Below are 15,355 nucleotides of genomic sequence, written 5' to 3'. Positions count from 1 at the left end.
ATATATGTGTGTGTGTGTGTGTGTGTGTGTGTGTGTGTGTGTGTGTGTGTGTGTGTGTGTGTGTGTGTGTGTGTGTGTGTGTGTGTGGTGTTTTGTACCTCCAGCGCATGAGACGGAGCAGCGGCTCCAGGATGTAGAGTGCCAGGTGAAGATGCTTTGAGTGTCTCTGTTCACAGGAGGGTTAAAGCGGTAATGGATACCTTGGTTCTCTTCCCTGACCAACACCTACACACACACACACACACACAAACACACACACATACGGACACATACAGACACAAACAAAAAGGTACATACAGACACACAGAGACAAACAGACACATATACACACACACACACACACACATACACATATACAGACAGATATACACAGGGACACACAAACAAATATACAAACACCCACAAATACAGACAGATATACACAGAGACACACACAAATACAACACATACACACCCACACCCACACCCACACACACACACATATAGACAGATATACACAACAACACACACAAATATACATACACACAAACACAATGCACACACACACACACACACACACACACACACACACACACACACACACACAGGTATACACAGGGACACACACACAAATACACATATAAAGACAGACACACAGGGACAGACAAAAACATACAGATACACATAGACACATATGCAAACACATAGACAGACAGACACACACACAAATACACATACATACACACAAACACACCACACACATACAGAGGGACAGACACATAAAGGCACACAAAGACACACAGACACAAACAGAATTTTAAGTATCTGCAAATCTTTGACCAAATACCAAAACATGTGTAATGTTTCGATGTACAAGATGAATTTGAGATGAATGGAAAAGAAAACGTTAAAAAGGCAAATAAAAAAAATAAAAAAACGATAGTAACAGCTGTAACTTGTCAATGCTGGAAAGCGAGTGTTGTATAAAGTGATAATCCCCGACTAGGTGTGAGAGAACGTTCAGGGTCGGGTCGTTCTTCACCCCCACATCATGCAGTAAAACACTATAGCGCACAGTTAGTTCAGCGTGACAGCTACTGCATCCAACAGAAACGACTTTTCCTTTAAATCACAAGGTGATTACCATGACGATAAGGGTCATATTGGTGGGCCCCAAAGCCTCGAGAATCTCGGGCTGATCGGCAGGTCTGCGGTAGTGGAAAGTCGTCCCGGCGATGTCGAACCTGCGTGGTGTGTCGATGGTCAATTTGCCGTTGATGAAGTACTGCTCACTTTTGCTTTTCAGAACTGCAGCGAAGGAGAAATCATTAAAAAAAGAAAAATACAAAATGGAATAAAAAAAAAGTTGATCATAATGCAAACCTGTTCTGAAAGTCTGCTACAATGGCTATAGCTATAAGGTGAATCACAGCTTTATATTATAGTTTTTTTTTCAGTTGCTTTGGAGCATTTCTCGAATCATGCTAACCAGAAAGTGCATTTCTCAAAAGATTTTGTACAAACAACACAACACATTGAATTTTTGGCAAAAGCCTGTATTTGTCTCAAAATCCTTAGTTTATCTCTCAAGAGTAAGTATTTGTGTCAATGAACATCTCATTCCCATCAGAATAACAAGTTCTTTTGTCATTGTTTACAAACAAGATCATCAAAATGTTTAGTCGTGTTGTCAGTATGATGGTGCACAGTTTCTGTATTTCTTGATATAAACTATGGTTTGGGTTACAGTGATTAAAAATGCACAAGGCTGAATTTCTTCTGTACAGCATCTATGAATTTTAGCAGCACAAATGCATTCATTGGATTGTATATTCGTTTTATATTGAATGCATGAGACCAGACAGGATTCACACTTTTACTGCACTGTACTCGTGTTCGTTCATTTCCTGGTTGTTCGTTCATTTTCAGAAATTGTAATTCTGTCTCTGTAGACACTCTCCAATTGAAGGTTCACGAGATTCACCTTTGACCTGTTTTAGAGAACTGGTTGATTATTGATTAATCTGATGCCATACACTCTCTTTAGTTTTCACTCTCCAGTGTTCTGTATTGTTTAAAGATTTATGATCCAACTCTTGATGTCACCCAAATGAGGATGGGTTCCCATTTTGAGTCTGGTTCTTCTCAAGGGGAAGTAAACTTGACTCTCTTTCATGAGTGACATTCAAGATTCATCTGCACAATTCATCAATTCAAGAAACATTCATGTAAAAAAAAAAAGTTTAATAGAAATGTAAGCATGACAGGTTCTGACATCACAATCAAATAAACAAATGTACCCAAGCATTCACAATTTGATCAAAGCAACAAGAAATGTTCTTATGATGTGCACATGTGACTAAATGATGATTAGGTTAAGAATTTGCTCCAAAGCAACTGAAAAACTGTAGTTACAATGTGTTCTGCTTGAAAATTTCGAACTTGTTGAGGTACAAAAGGAATAGAACACATGTTATAGGAAAATCTTGGGCTGGTGCATGCACTGGAGACTGTTCCCTGCTTAATAAATTCTAAAAAAATGTCAGGATTGGACAGAGGGCTTATTTTCCTGGCCTTCTGTGAGATAAATACCGTAAAGGCCATTAAAGCTTTACTGCAGATGAAGTACTCCAGGTTATTAAACTACACCAGTTCCACCTGAAAGCAGCTCAGTGCGCCAGACAGCTAACAGTCATACGATAAAACTCTTCCTTTTCTTACCGAGATAATTAAGAGAAATGTTGAGTTCCTGTACGTGTATAAACACGGATCCTTTAGGGATCCTGATCACCTCTTCATAACCTGGGAAAACACACACACACACAGATGGAAGTCTATTCGTGGTTACACAGAGGAATCATGTGGTAAGTGGTGTTCTGTAGAGCTGGCCTGCTCTGGGATAAGCATTCAGCGGAGGGCTGAGATTCCTGCTGAATTCCTGGGCAACGTCTCCACAGCTGAGCACCGAACTCGTCTGAGGTCAGTCAGCACCAGCCAGTAAGAGACCGCAGGCCTACAAATAACTCCATCTCCAAAAACCAGACCGGAGGAAAAAAAATATATATGAATGTAATATTTTGCAAGCTTGTGGCTTTTTCGGGGGATATGAGAAGAATAAAAAACGGAAAGGGAAAGTAATAAAATAATAACAGTTATGAAGCCATGTGGTAAACAAACTGCAAAAAAAAAATTGGCACGGCCATAAAACAGGAAAGGACGAAGACGAGAAAGAAGGTCAGACCAAAAAGAAAAAAAGACTGGTGGCATAATCGCAAGAAAAAAAATGAAGCCCAGAATAAATCCCTGAGCCTGACCTCCCCTGGTTGTGGTTCTGGGTGTCGCCTACTGAGGCGTCCGAATCCCCAAAATAAAAATCTCAGTCCAGATGTAAGCACCACCTGGTTCACCTACCAATCCGCCTCTAATGACGCCAAACACCACACATTGCGGCACTTCTCCCAGTGACAAAATTTTAGCTACCGATGATTCCGTTCCCAAATGACCGTACAGTACTTCCTTTCCAAATTCCTCCACCAAGCAATATTACTCCTGATGATTCTACCAACTGAGCAGCTACTACCACACGCTGTTTACTGTTCTAGTACTTTTCCACCTGCCAATGATACCTATGAAGGTTTCTGATGCAACAGCACCAGGGGTGCAACTACACTGTTGATGAGGGGTATGCAGGATCACGGTTGGTGCTCCCCCCTTCCCTCTCCTCCTTGGCTCAGATGGTGTCCAGCATGTGTGGTGCCTACAGTTAAGCATGGTGTTGGTAACGTCATGGTCTGGGGCTGCTTGAGTGCTGCTGGTACTGGGGAACTGCGGTTCATTGTGGAAACATGGATAATTCCAACATACTACTACATACTACCACTGTGAAATTCTAAAGCAGAACATGATGGCCTCCCTTCAGAAACTGTGTCGAAAAGCAGTTTTCCAACAAAATAGCGACCCCAAACACAAGATTACAACTGTCTTGTTGAGAAAGTTGAGGGTAAACGTGATGGAGTGGCCAAGTATGTCTCCAGACCTGAACACTTTTGAGCACCAGTGGGGCTCCTCAAGTGGATGGTGGCTATGTGTCTAACATCCAGGAGCTCTGTGATGTCATTATGGAGGAGTGGAAAAGGATACCAGCAACAACCTGTGCAGCTCTAGTGAATTCCATTCCCAGGAGGATTAAGGCAGTGCGAAAAACAGTGGTGTTCACACAAAGTATTCACACTTTTTGCCAGCTATTTTGACAATAATGGCTGTATGTTGAGTTATTTTCAGAGGACAGTAAACCAATACTGCTATACAAGCTGAACATTGAGAGAACAGTATTTCACCATGTGATGTTCAAAGTCATGGCAGCCATCTGACTCTCCTAAGTCAAAGAAGACAAAACCTCTTTGCTAACTCCTTGTGCTTTAAAAACTGTTATTTGCTACTGCTGTTTTATAAATACAGAAACCAACACTATTTCAAAAGCTAGTTATGGACTTAGCATAACCCACCTAGGCAGCTACCAAGTTTAAAGGGCTCATATATTACAAACTAGCTGAAAGTATGCGTGCTTCGCTACGGAAGGCAGAACGCTAAGCAATATGGCAATAAGCAGTAAGCACTGAGCAGGACTGGATGATCAGAGATCAGAACATAACGTCAACAAATAACGTACTACCCCTTTGTAGTACCGATACAGGGCAAAGTAAGTTTCTTGAGGATCCGTAATGTTATTTTGAAGAGTTTACAATGCGTGAGAAATCGGGTTTTTCGCGAGTTAGCCGCGATCCAGGGCGAATTTTTCAAAACCCTTTCTTAGTGAGCACCTAAGACCCAAGAGGAAGGTATGTTCCAAATTTCATTGCAATCCGTTCAGTGGTTTTCGAGATTTCGTGATGAGTAAGTCAGTCAGTATTTGAGCTTTATATATATATATATAGATAGATAGATAGATAGATAGATAGATAGATAGATAGATAGATAGATAGATAGATAGATAGATAGATAGATAGATAGATAGATAGATAGATAGATAGATAGATAGATAGATAGATAGATAGATAAATAATGAGCTAATATCCTTTTGTACCTTTATCTGTTTTAAACGTCCTGCTAAGGTTGCTCATGATTACGGTTAGTGAATGCTCATAAGACATAACATCTATCATTATTAAAGTCTAAACTCGATGTTCTATAAACTACTACACCTTTCCTTTAATACTGACCCAACAATCCAGTGTCAACATTTAACCCAACCACCAACACCGCCACTAGCGCAAACTTCAACTCCACCCAGGGCGTTGTTCCTTATTCGGACTGATGAAAGCCACAGTGGTTATTCTTAGCTGATATTGAGAATCCATTTCGTCTGGAGGCAAGGATGACTAAGAGATGAAGTTATTTCCTTGGCCCATTGCAGTAGGAGCAGGGTGAAATGTGCATGACGGGGTGAATGGTGACCATAGCTGGGGTAATGAACGGAGGTTCAAACCACAGGCCACTGCACGCCAAGTGACCTCCCAAACAAATGCTTTAAAAAGCACACAAGCTTTATTGGAATAGTCTCAGAACCATGACCCATGGCTTCATAGCTTTATCCTTACCACATACAAGCCTCGATAGCATAATGAATTCTGCAGCAAAAAAAAGGTTGAGGTCAACATAGAAAGTCACCTTTCCAACAATAATAAAACAATTGCCCACTAACCCTTTATTATCAACCAGTTTATTCATCTCCATAAGCGTATCCCTATATGTTACAGCATGTGCCTCTAAGTTTCCCTTTAAGCCTTCAATACCCCACTGTACTCTTTGACCCTGGAATACCCCTGCCATATCTCTTCATTCAGCCTCATTATTGCCTTCAAACTGCTTCAGACCAGTGTGTTGACATCTATACCACCCTGTACCCCTGTAAATTCCGTCATATATCTCTCTATTATTGAGCCTTCATTCTTCAGTACAGCCATTCCCCTACATAATGCACTGCTACATTCACATCTGTTATATTTCAAACATCCCCTGTGCCCCCTATACCCTATTTCAATCCATCTCTACAATTCATTTCTACAGTACCTGTCCATTCTCCTGGGTACCCTTTATGTCTTGATTAATTTACATCATTGTTCTGTGCCACGTTGTAACCCTTCACTCCATCAAGTTATCCTTTAAACCCATCTCAACCTACAATGTACCCATGTACCAAGGGTTCTTTTGACCCCTTTACACCCTTGAATTACACTTCAATGCGTTCAATAAATGCTTATCGGTTTGCACCATCAAACTAATAAAAGCGATTTTCAAAACCTTTAAAGTGGAAGTCTCTGTTTTGGAGTTTCAGTCAGAACTAAAAGATGAATTGGTGGTGATTTTTAACACAAACTTATCTTTCAACTCTCAGGTTTAGAATACAATTAAAAACATGTTTTTTCATCTCAGAAACATTGCAAGATTGCGCCCATGTTATCTTGGGTTGCTGAAAAATTGATCGCCACTTTTTTTTTTTTACACATCGATTACACTATTGCTTTGCTTATTAGGGTTTCAAAATCTACTTTTCAATATATTGCAGGTTGTTCAAAATTCAGCTGCTAGAGTAAAACTCTGACCAAGACCAGATCTGTTTAGCATTCTGTCTCTCCGGTTTTGGAGTTTCTTCAGGTTTTAGATTGATTTTAAAATTCTTATGCTGATCTAATAAGCGCTATATGATATGGCATTTCATTGCTTGTTACAACTTTTAACCGTCTACACTCAAAGGCGTGATCTCTGCTCCCGATTCTGATCCTTAAATGGTTCCTCCTATCTGTTTATGTTCTATGGGTGATCGTTTTTTTTTTCTTGTGCCCCAAAACTTTGGAATTCTCTCCCCAATAAGATTAGACAAACTGTAACTTTTACTGTTTGTAAATCTGCTCTTAATACGTACTTTTTCACAATAGCTTTTAGGTGAGTTTTGTTTTCTTGTGATGTATCTGTGAGGTTTATTTTATTTTATTTATTTTATTATCATTGTAATGATTTTTATGACCTATTTTTATGATTGGAAAGCATTTTGATGTGTAACTTACAACGGTGCTATGTAAAATAAAGATTATTATCATACCCAACATAACCATCCATGACCTGTTAAACCCCAATGAATGCTTTGGGTAAACAAACTTTCTTTGGGCTTTTACCATTAGGGGTCGCCACAGCGGATCATCCGTATTCATAATCTGCATGTTCGATTTGGCACGTTTTTTTGCGCTGGATGCCCTTCCTAACGCAACCCTCCCCATTTATCTGGGCTTGGGACCGGCACTAAGAGTGCACTGGCTTGTGCAACCCTAATGGCTGGATTTGGTTCCCTGACTGGGAATCGAACCCGGGCCGCAGCGGTGAGAGCGCCGCATCCTAACCACTAGACCACCAGGGAACCAGGGAACCCTCAATGAATGCTTTGGGTACCCTTCGAATATGTTGCCACTTTCCATGCCCCATTGTAACCCTTGAGTCATTATTTACAGTCACCTAAACCGTGCTATTTAGTTTCACTTTATACCCAATTTCATATCCCTCTGTACACCCTTCATACCCATCTGACCACCCCTTTGGTGAATCTTCCTGTCCTGTCATGTCCGTCCTTCAGTTAACCTTTGCATCCATCTCAACCCTTCATTCTCCTACATATACCCTTCTACCCCTTGGTTACATCTCTGTACCATTTAATTCCCCTTCATACCACTTTGATTTCACTCATTCAAACCACAACTCAATACTCCTCAGTACACTTCTATTTTTCCACTTTTATTATTTAGAATGTGACCAATAATTTGTGACCAATATTTGATATGTAGATTGATTCCTTCTCGATAAACCGTTTGTCTCGGCACCACTGATGCTACGTGAATGTGACGTATCAACATGTCCTGAGAGTCACATGGAATACAGATTAACATGGCAGAGGTAGAGCTGCATCTTCCTGCAGACACAACAGGAAAAGAACATCTGGTTTTATAAACTTTTTCTTTCACACTACAAAGACGTGTTTCTAAAAGGTCCTTGCGTTAAAAGTAAGAAGGTTTGTTTGATGATTCGCTGTCTGTCTGAACCAAAGAAATAAATGAAAACTATCAGCACCATAGTGAATTGCATTGCATTATATTTTTTCCATTGCCATGAATCACATTATGTTGAATGGAAAATGGACCGCACTGCATCGTAATAGGGGAGAATCGTATCGCATGGCATCGGCAGCTGCTTCACATGCGAATCGCATCGGACCCAGACTGTTATCCATTCATATCCTTTATACTTTTCACTATCCTTCTAATCCTTCCTCTCTATAGCTCTTGCAATCCCTTTAGACATTTCCTGGACACTCTATCCTCATCTCTACCTTCTATGCCTTTACTTATCCATCCATGTCCTTTAAACCCCCCCCAGCAGTGTAACCCATACCGAGTCCAGCGAGAGTCAGCTCAGGTTTGGCACGGCTCATATATTTCTTGATTTCTTTTTCTTTCTTGAGTTTCAAACGAATTTGATTCATGCAGACGTTGCATGTGAGCAAGTAATTATGAATTTGCCCTAAAAAATCGCTCCACTTTCTCTAAAGCGGCATGCGTCCAACCCCATGACTGGGCTTGGGTAAAAAAAAAATAAAAATAAAAAAAAAGATAAAGAAAAAGAAAAAGAAAAAAACACAACACAAACACACATTGTTTGACTTTCCGTAAAGCAATTATAGAGTCGTTTGGAGTAGGTATGAGGCGAGAAAGTGTTAAAGCTGGCTCTCATGAGAACCTAACCATGATCCAAAAGTCTTATTTCATTTGACTCGAATCCAGGTTGGCCAGTGTTCTCCAGCCATGCTGAAAGACAGGTTTCACTGCTTGTGGTGGAGATTTATCACAATTTATAGACACTAACTACAAACCATAGAGAAACATGGAACGTAAACAAAACACAACAGGGTACAATACGGTATGTCGTCACTGGTTTTAGTATCTACTGTACCTTTAAAAATAATGAATAACAACTAAAGACAGACCTGAAACAATCCTAGCATGGCCAGAGACTATCTGGAGTGTGTTATAGCTGAGTCTGTTTTCCCACCAATTGCCCCTCAGAGATCGACATAATGTGCCAAGCTTGTGAACATGAAGTATGAGTGTTTCAACCACTGAAAGATTTTTCTGGTGCACTTTTAGCTGAACCCTATCGAATTCTTAATTCTGATAGGTAAGAATTTCGTTTAGAAGTCGATAAATTAATTTTTTTTTTTTAATTAACAACACCGGTAGTTGATTGCAGGGACTATCGGCAAAAATCCATACCGATAGTTTTTCCAGGTTGCATTATACAGTACAAGAGCGGCCTCTAGAGGCGAATCACTGAAAGAACATTTTACGCTTTTGATTTCACGATTTTGGAACTTTTTACACAATTAATTTGTAGGTTATTTTGAATATTCTGAACAATTTGTACTGATTCACTACTGTGGTGTGTGTAAATGTTGTATAATGTGAATGCCATTTTTTTTTAAGTTCTATTCACATTTGTTTGTGTTCTATTTTTAATTCTTTTTTATATGAATTCTTTATTTTATTTAAATTTTCGATTTTGAATTCATCAGTCAATAAAAGCATTTCGGTGCACACTGTATTGTCAATGGGTGTGTGTGTAAGAAAGAACATTTTGATCCAATTTAGAATTTCATCATATAAGTTTAAAAAAAGGGCTGGTGAAAGAATAAAAAAAATCATGTAGTATAAGAGGAATAAAAACAGTGCGGAATACGGTGTTGCAGGAAAACAATAAACTTGGTTACAGTTGCAGTCGCACAAGAACCGATTGTTTTCGCGTATCTTCCGCTTTGTGTGTGGTCAAAGTGAACAGTAGATGCGATGTGATTCGGGTTTTTTTCTCTCTCTCTCTCTCTCTCTCTCTCTCTCTCTCTCTCTCTCTCTCTCCCTCGCTCCCTCCCTCTTCCTTTCACACACATTGTGCTTTATGAGATTATAATAGCGAAGCCGAGCCAAGGCATTACTGCAGGATTACTACACAGACAGAAAAGTCGTACCGGAGCGCTTTATTCAGACCACAGGAGATGAACGGCCTAATTTTTTTCTGTACAGAAAGCGCTCCAGCACTCCAGAGATCTGTAACCCAACGCACGTGTTCACGCGTTCGGCGAGCAGGATTTAAGACCGCCCAGCGCAGTTCCGGAACCCGAGGAACTGCTCCTCAGAAATCCGTGCTGCCGCATTAGTAAATGGCTAGCGTGTCCTGTCACTGATAGGCACCTCACATGTCCGGAGACCATTAATCAAGATGGCAGACAACAGTGTTAGTGCGTGCATAAAACAGCATGTGGTTTCTTGTGAACGAAGAATCGGCGAATATCTGCAGAAGACTTCAAGAGCAGTACGGTGATGAGACGTTCAACCGCAGTAAGACGTTTAATATGGCTGTACGTCCGTCAGTCATGTCCTAGTGGTTTTTCCTGACAACGAAGTGAACCAGGATGTCCTAGGAGGTTTCGGACGTGTTGACGAAATGTTCTATGCCGAATCTTTACAGGCCCAGGTTAAAACGCTGGGATAAGTGTATAAATGTAGCAGGAGAGGATGTTGAAACATTAATGCAGTTTCCATTTCTTGAAATTTGCATAAACTTAAAAGTCCCGGTTTGACTTGAACACCCCTCGTATATATATATATATATATATATATATATATATATATATATATATATATATATATATATATATATATATATATATACAGTGCATTCAGAAAGTATTTAGACGACCCTCTGTTTGATTTCGGAGACCCCTCATTGAAGATATGGTGTGCATGGGTTGGAGTGGAAGATCTCCTGCTATAGATCTCTGACCTCAATCCCAAATAAAGAGGATTTCTTTCCTGAATAAATGTATCCACAACGTTGGAACAAACTCCTGTATGTAAGCATTGCGGTGGGTAATTTAGTGGAAATACAAATGAAACGCACCTCCTTCAGGCAGCGAGTCGTTAAAGACGCCCTCGATGGCCTCGCAGCTGCTCCCGTCACCCCCACACATGCGGCAGCGGTCCTCGCGGGCATCCGAGCCAAGGATTTTATCGCAGCCTACATGCTACAGATGTGCGCACACACGCACACACACACACACACACACACACGCACACACACACACACACACAAAAAAATCAAGTCAGAGGGAAGGATGACTGTTCCTTCTGAAGCACCTGCAAACGTATATATTTCATTTCGCATTATTTGTCATTTCCTATTAGTAATATTTTATTATATATGCAGGTAGTCCACGAGTTATGATGGTTTGAATTACGATTTTTCAATCTGATGATGACGATAGCGATACAGCAAAATTGTAAAAATATTTTCATCAAATCACATCTTCTGCCTTGTGAGATGTCTTACTCTCGCCAGAGGTCCAGAGTCCAGTTGTCTCTGTGTTAGAGCACATATTTATTCTGTGTTTTTGGTGTTTTTGCTCTTTATTCTCTCGTCACCAGACACAAAACAGAGCGCACTGATTAGTCGCATCAGCTACAGGTGTGCTTTTTACCGCTCATCTGGCTCTGTCATCCACTCGCTATTGTATAATTTATACATTACTATACTGTAAATTGCTCTGTTTTGCTAAATTATGTGCTTGTTAAATTACTAAATAAAATATTCCACCCCATACTGATCACCATTCTTTAAGACTCGTGGGTAGGTATGTCTTGCCATCGTAAGTCTGGAACTACCTGTATATATATATATATATATATATATATATAGATATATATATATATATAGATAGATAGATAGATAGATAGATAGATAGATAGATAGATAGATAGATAGATAGATAGATAGACAGACAGACAGACAGACAGACAGACAGACAGACAGACAGACAGACAGACAGACAGACAGACAGACAGATACCGTATTTTCCGGACTATAAGCCGCTCCTTTTTCCCACTCTTTGAACCCCGCGGCTTAAACAATGAAGAGGCTAATGTATGGATTTTTCCTGGGTTTTTCTCGGTTTCACAAACTTCAAGACAAAAAACTGAACCCCATAACATTAGACTAATGAAATTGCCGAACGGGTTCAGGTGAACCAATGAAACTCTTTATATTAAATCAGATGCGCTCCCACTGAATCGGGCCGCACCACATCATAAATATGGATGTTGTTCCTCTGACGTTTGACCTGCCGCTCACTCGGACTGTCTACAGGAAATATGAATCATTCGTCACGCTGAAAACAACCGGGCATGAAAAAACGCACTTCACCTGTGTTCTGAGCTGCACGGCATCGGGAGAAAAACTTCACCGATGGTGATTTTAAACACACGACGATGCCAAAGGAAAAACGAAATTGTTGTGAAAGGAAGGAGGAAGACGGTGAACAATGACTTTCTTGGTAGGCTACTGTTTAGATACAAGCCGTGTAACAGACACTGTCTTTCATTAAACCTGTGTAAAGTTCATTAGTTTCAGTGTAGACTCAGTGTAGTGCGGCTTATATTTAAGTGCACTTAATAGTCCGGAAATTACGATAGATAGATAGATAGATAGATAGATAGATAGATAGATAGATAGATAGATAGATAGATAGATAGATAGATAGATAGATAGATAGATAGATAGATAGATAGATAGATAGATAGACAGACAGACAGACAGACAGACAGACAGACAGACAGACAGGCAGACAGGCAGGCAGGCAGACAGACAGACAGACAGACAGACAGACAGACAGACCGACAGACAGACAGACAGACAGATATGTACACTGCCCGTCCAAAAAAAAAGTCACACTCCAATATTTTGTTGGTCCGCCTTTAGCTTTAATTACAGCACGCATTCGCTGTGGCATTGTTTCAATAAGCTTCTGCAATGTCACCATTTTATTCCTGTCCAGAGTTGCATAAATTTTTCACCAAGGTCTTGTATTGATGATGGGACAGTCGGACCGCTGCGCAAAGTCTTCTCCAGCACATCCTGAAGATACTCAATGGGGTTAAGGTCTGAACTGTTGGCCAATCCATGTGTGAAAATGATCTCTCATGCTCCCTAAACCACTCTTTCACAATATGAACCCGACGAATCCTGGCATTGTCATCTTGGAATCTGCCTGTGCCATCAGGGAAGAAAGAATCCCTTAAGTATATTCAGGTGTTCAGCTGACCTCATTCTTTGGGCATATAACGTTGCTGAACCGCGACTTTACCAACTGCAGCAACCCCAGATTATGGCACTGCCCCCACAGGTTTGTATGGAAAGCATTAGGCATGATGGGTGCACCAGTTCATCCGCCTCTCTTCCTACCCTGATGCTTCCATCACTCTGGAAGAGGGGAAATCTGGACTCATCAGAGCACATGTCCTTCTTTTATTGCTCCAGAGTCCAATCTTTATTCTCCCTAGCAAACTGAAGCCTTCTTTTCCCAATTAGTGATCTCACCTCACTGATAAGTGGTTTTCTTAAGGCTACATGTCTGTTTAGTCCCTTGAATTCCCTTCGCACTGTGCGTGTGGAAATGTTCTTACTTTCACTATTAAACATAGCCGTGAGTTCTATTGTTGTTTTTTAATTTTATTTTATATCACTAAACGTTCAAGTGATCACCGATCATGATCATTCGAGATTTTTTTTTTTGACCACATGATAATTATTCCCCCTGTCCTTCCAGTTTTTAATATTGCGTTGGACAGTTCTTAACCTAATTGTAGCAGTTTTAGCATATATCTCCCTAGATTATTTTTTTTTTGCTTGACGCATGCCAATAATTTGACCCTTCTAAAACAGATTAACATCTTTTCCACGACCACAGGATGTCTTCAGACATGGTTGTTTAAGAAATGAGAAGCTAGTCACTGCATCAGTTAGGTTTCAATAACTTGTTGCCAGTTGAAACATAATCACCCATGCAGTAATTATGGAATGGGAGGCTCTTACCTATTTGCTTAGTTAAATCCAGGTGGTGACTTTTTTTTTTTCAGACAGGCAGTGTATATATATGTCTCTACAAACAGCTTCCCAAGAACTACACGAGCCTTTCTGTTGTCCCTGTCTGCAAAACAGAACTGGACGCTGGTGCATATAAAATACTGTGAGACCACAACATAACTTTGAGAAACCCAAAGGATTTGGAAATGTTTTCATATTTCGATCAGTGCCTCAAACCTTCCTTCTGCATATTGCGTAAGGAGCCAGATTAACCAGCGCTGGCTGGAATTCATCATTCCTGTACTTCAATAAAAATACTAATCCAGTGCTTCAGTATGAGTCCAATAAAAAAAAATTAAAAAAAAGTAAAACTCCTCCTTGGACATTTTTACTCGAGGAAAAATACTACAGTCTTTGCTTTCGAACAAATTTGAGTACGAAAGTTAAAAGTAAAAAAAAGGTGCTTTTATACATGTTGCATTTATTTTACAGCAAGATGAAATTATTTCTTCGCATATTCCAGTGATGTAAGAAAACTGGGCTCAGATCCAGCCATGTTAGAAATGCCCCTGGAAAACTAAGGGTTAAGGGCCTTGCTCAGGGGCCCCAAGAGTGGCAGCTTGGCGATACCAGGACTTGAACCCAGAGCCTGAGCTACCACTTCCCCCAGCAGTGATGTATGAGAACTTTATGTGAATAATGGATGCAGTGAGAAAATTTTTACTCCACACATTCTGATAAAGTACACAATTTATACATTAAGTGCTGTATATCAGTAGTCCCCAACCCCCGGGCCGTGGACCTGCACTGGTCCGTGGGTCAATTGTACCACAGAAAGAATACATAACTTACATTATTTCCGTTTTATTTATTATCTGATTCTGAACGATGTTTTATTTTGGAAAATGACTGGATTCTCTCCTCCACATCTGTCTATGACTCACTCTTGATATATGTCATGATGCCTCGGTCACACGTCTTACCTCCATCCGCTACCTTTTTAAAGGGGCTCCGGCCACTAACATATAATACATTACCGCTAAATTCAAACCCCCAAGCGAGCAAAATGAACAAACAACAACACAGTGGATTCACGTTTATTATTATATTTAGTAACTACCGGTTTAATACGATAGGAAAATTTTTCTGCCGATCGTATCATTTTATTTTGTTGCATTTATCCGCCACACCTTAAAGGCCGGTCCGTGAAAATATTGTCCGACATTAAACCGGTCCGTGGCGCAAAAAAGATTGGGGACCACTGCTGTACATGGTAGTACCTGTACTACAGCGGCGGTAGGGACGGTACGATTCACTGATTAAAAGTTGGCGATGCATCCTAAACAAGTTGGCATTTGTATCGCGGTGCATCATTTTGAACATATGATATGTCGATAGATTTCTCATCGCTAAACTGTTTCTCGAG

General features: G+C 40.2%; 1 protein-coding gene across 1 annotated transcript in view; it reads right to left on the bottom strand.

Annotated features, from left to right (window-relative positions):
* The window catches only part of adamts10 (ADAM metallopeptidase with thrombospondin type 1 motif, 10), a 58,142-nt gene that overhangs the window by 10,627 nt on the left and 32,160 nt on the right, over nucleotides 1-15,355 (bottom strand). The window contains exons 16-19 of the mRNA XM_083554870.1: nucleotides 10,972-11,095; nucleotides 2,701-2,781; nucleotides 1,124-1,287; nucleotides 99-225 (exon numbers count right to left, since the gene is read on the bottom strand). Coding sequence (XP_083410996.1) covers nucleotides 99-225; nucleotides 1,124-1,287; nucleotides 2,701-2,781; nucleotides 10,972-11,095 — 496 coding nt within the window. The remainder of the gene's footprint in view (nucleotides 1-98; nucleotides 226-1,123; nucleotides 1,288-2,700; nucleotides 2,782-10,971; nucleotides 11,096-15,355) is intronic.

The sequence above is a fragment of the Silurus aristotelis genome, assembly GCF_946808225.1.
Source record: "Silurus aristotelis genome assembly, chromosome: 11".
Lineage (NCBI taxonomy): Eukaryota > Metazoa > Chordata > Actinopteri > Siluriformes > Siluridae > Silurus > Silurus aristotelis.
Note: the sequence above shows the minus strand (reverse complement) of the source record. Positions and strands in the feature narration are given on the sequence as shown.